The following is a 2,168-nucleotide window of genomic DNA, read 5'->3' as shown; positions in this document are numbered from 1 at the left end:
ATGCAGGAGATGGCCCTGGGAGGAGGGACAGTGGTAACACAGCTGAGCTTGGCATTCTCTGTTCTTTCTGACACCGGTTATGCCAGTTGAGCTCATCCCTGGTCTGGGGACAGGAATGTCCCTGGACTTAACGAGGCAGGCGAGGCAGCTGGTAAGGTCTCCCACCCTCTCTCCATGGACAAGGCGAGAAGTGGGGACAAGGTCGTGCTGCAGTTGGTAAGATTCCCACAATCTGCTCCTCACCCCACCCTCACCGGGTGAACTCCCTGCACGGGGTGCGGCCACAGAGTGTCGATTAAAGGGGACTTGAGATCAACATGCGGGAAGGTTTCTATTTACCCGCATGGGCTTTCTCTGCTCTTGGCTTTCTCCCTCATCACCCCTCCTTCCTTCCTTCAGTCCTACATGCACATCAAGCACCTGCTGTGTGCAGACTTACGCCAGGCGGTGGGATATCATGGAGAGCAGAGCAGACATGGTCTCTGACTTGATAGTGTTGACATCCTTGGTGGTCGGTGGGGGCTGCCGCATTGTGCAGGGTGCGTTAGGGACCCAAGCATAATAATCCAACTAAGAAGGGGCAGATATCCAGAATCAAAGTCTGCTAAGCATAAAAACCCCTTAGCCACCTGCACACAGCTCCCACCCCCACCCCCGCTACAGGTGCAAATGCCCAGGGCCCCCCTATAACAAGTACCTGGCCCAGGTGGACGGAGGCATGCTGGCCAGTGCAGGTGAAGATGCACATGGTGACAAAGTGGCAAAGCTGGACTCTAAGGACATGGGGAATCCTGCAAGAGGCAAGGAGAGTTAGAAGCTGGGAGGCCAGGAACGGAAACAGCTCAGAGAGGCTGCGCAGGGACAATACGAAAGGGAAGAAAGGGTGTCAAGGGCTCTGAGGAACTATTGTGGGAACTGACATGAGCATGAGTTGTGGTGGGAGAAACAGGGAGATCTCCTGGGCGGGTCCTACTCAATGGGGTACTGGTATGGCTCACACTGGCTCACACGTGTCAGTTATGTTAAATGTTGTGGTATTTAGCAAGCTGGTTGACATTACAACAGTAGCTATGGTGGAAATATTTACACCAAGGAAATGGGCAAATGCTGCAAACCAGGGCTTTTTTTCCCCCCCAGAGATCCAGTTGTTAAGCATTTATGAGCAGCCACTGGTCCCACTGCATCTGGGACCTAGAGGGATTCTTCTTGCATAAGAACCTGAGGAGGCCACGGGCATTCTAATAGGGGTTGGACATGCTTCTGGAGAGTTTCATAGAAGCAGGGAGGGTTCTGGGGATGTTCCCAGGAGGAATCTTCCACACTGGAGGTCTCAGGGCAGGGGCTTAACTTACCTTGGTCCTGGGCCCCTAGCAGGCCAATCTCAGTGATCTCTCGACACCAGGTCTGCAGTTCAAGGTCCTCTTTCACCGCCTTGTCCGTCTTATAGTGAAGACTCACAATTCCCTCCACATAGCTGTCAGCCAGGGGGTTGGACCAAGAAGGCTGAAGCTGACAGGGAGCTCCAGGCCCTCTGCTCCTTGCCCACATTGCCAGGTCAGGGCACTGCCCCCCCACCCCCCCCCAAGCCCTGCCTTCCCCTTGCCTCACCGATAGATGATTTCCCACAGCCGCAGAGCATCCTGAGCATAGTAAGAGGACTTGACTCCCAGAAGCCCCCGGTCAGTCAGGTCATCGGGGGGACAGAATGATCTATAGGTTAGAGAGGCTCTAGCGCGCTTAAGCAGCTCCACGTGGCCTCCCCCACCGGTGCTCACCACCTGAGAAGCAAGGATGGGCAGGGTCAGGCAACTCCACCTGCCGGAGGCCAGAGCCAGAGGCAGCATGAGCTCCAGGAGCCCCCTTCTCTCTTCATACCTGGTCAAAAACGCCCATGTCGGAGACCAGCCCACTCCTGGCCCGCACGTTAATTTCCATGGTGTATCGCAGGTGGGGGATTATCAGCTGGAGGAAGAGAGCAGGGAAAAACTAGTCAGGAGAGACCTGAAGCAAGTCCCTGCAGGAAATTGGAGCTGAAGAACAGGAAAGGTGCCAGGTCTTCAGGAAAAGCAGACATGAAGTTCAGTGGTCCCGCGACACCAAGAGTGTTCAGTCAAATTGTAATTCATTCCACAGACCATTGACTTAAGGCTGTATGGTAAAGGAAGAAA

At 54.5% G+C, this 2,168-nt stretch overlaps 1 protein-coding gene across 1 annotated transcript in view; it reads right to left on the bottom strand.

Annotated features, from left to right (window-relative positions):
* Positions 1–439: 439 nt before the first annotated feature.
* LOC102765226 (arachidonate 15-lipoxygenase-like) overlaps positions 440–2,168 on the bottom strand; it is a gene marked incomplete at its 3' end in the record, with an annotated part of 7,917 nt that continues 6,188 nt past the window's right edge. The window contains 6 exon segments of the mRNA XM_015566900.1: positions 440–570; positions 698–771; positions 774–791; positions 1,353–1,474; positions 1,609–1,778; positions 1,876–1,962. Of these exon segments, the coding sequence (XP_015422386.1) occupies positions 440–570; positions 698–771; positions 774–791; positions 1,353–1,474; positions 1,609–1,778; positions 1,876–1,962 (602 nt within the window).

The sequence above is a fragment of the Myotis davidii genome, unplaced genomic scaffold (assembly GCF_000327345.1).
Source record: "Myotis davidii unplaced genomic scaffold, ASM32734v1 scaffold2803, whole genome shotgun sequence".
NCBI lineage: Eukaryota > Metazoa > Chordata > Mammalia > Chiroptera > Vespertilionidae > Myotis > Myotis davidii.
Note: the sequence above shows the minus strand (reverse complement) of the source record. Positions and strands in the feature narration are given on the sequence as shown.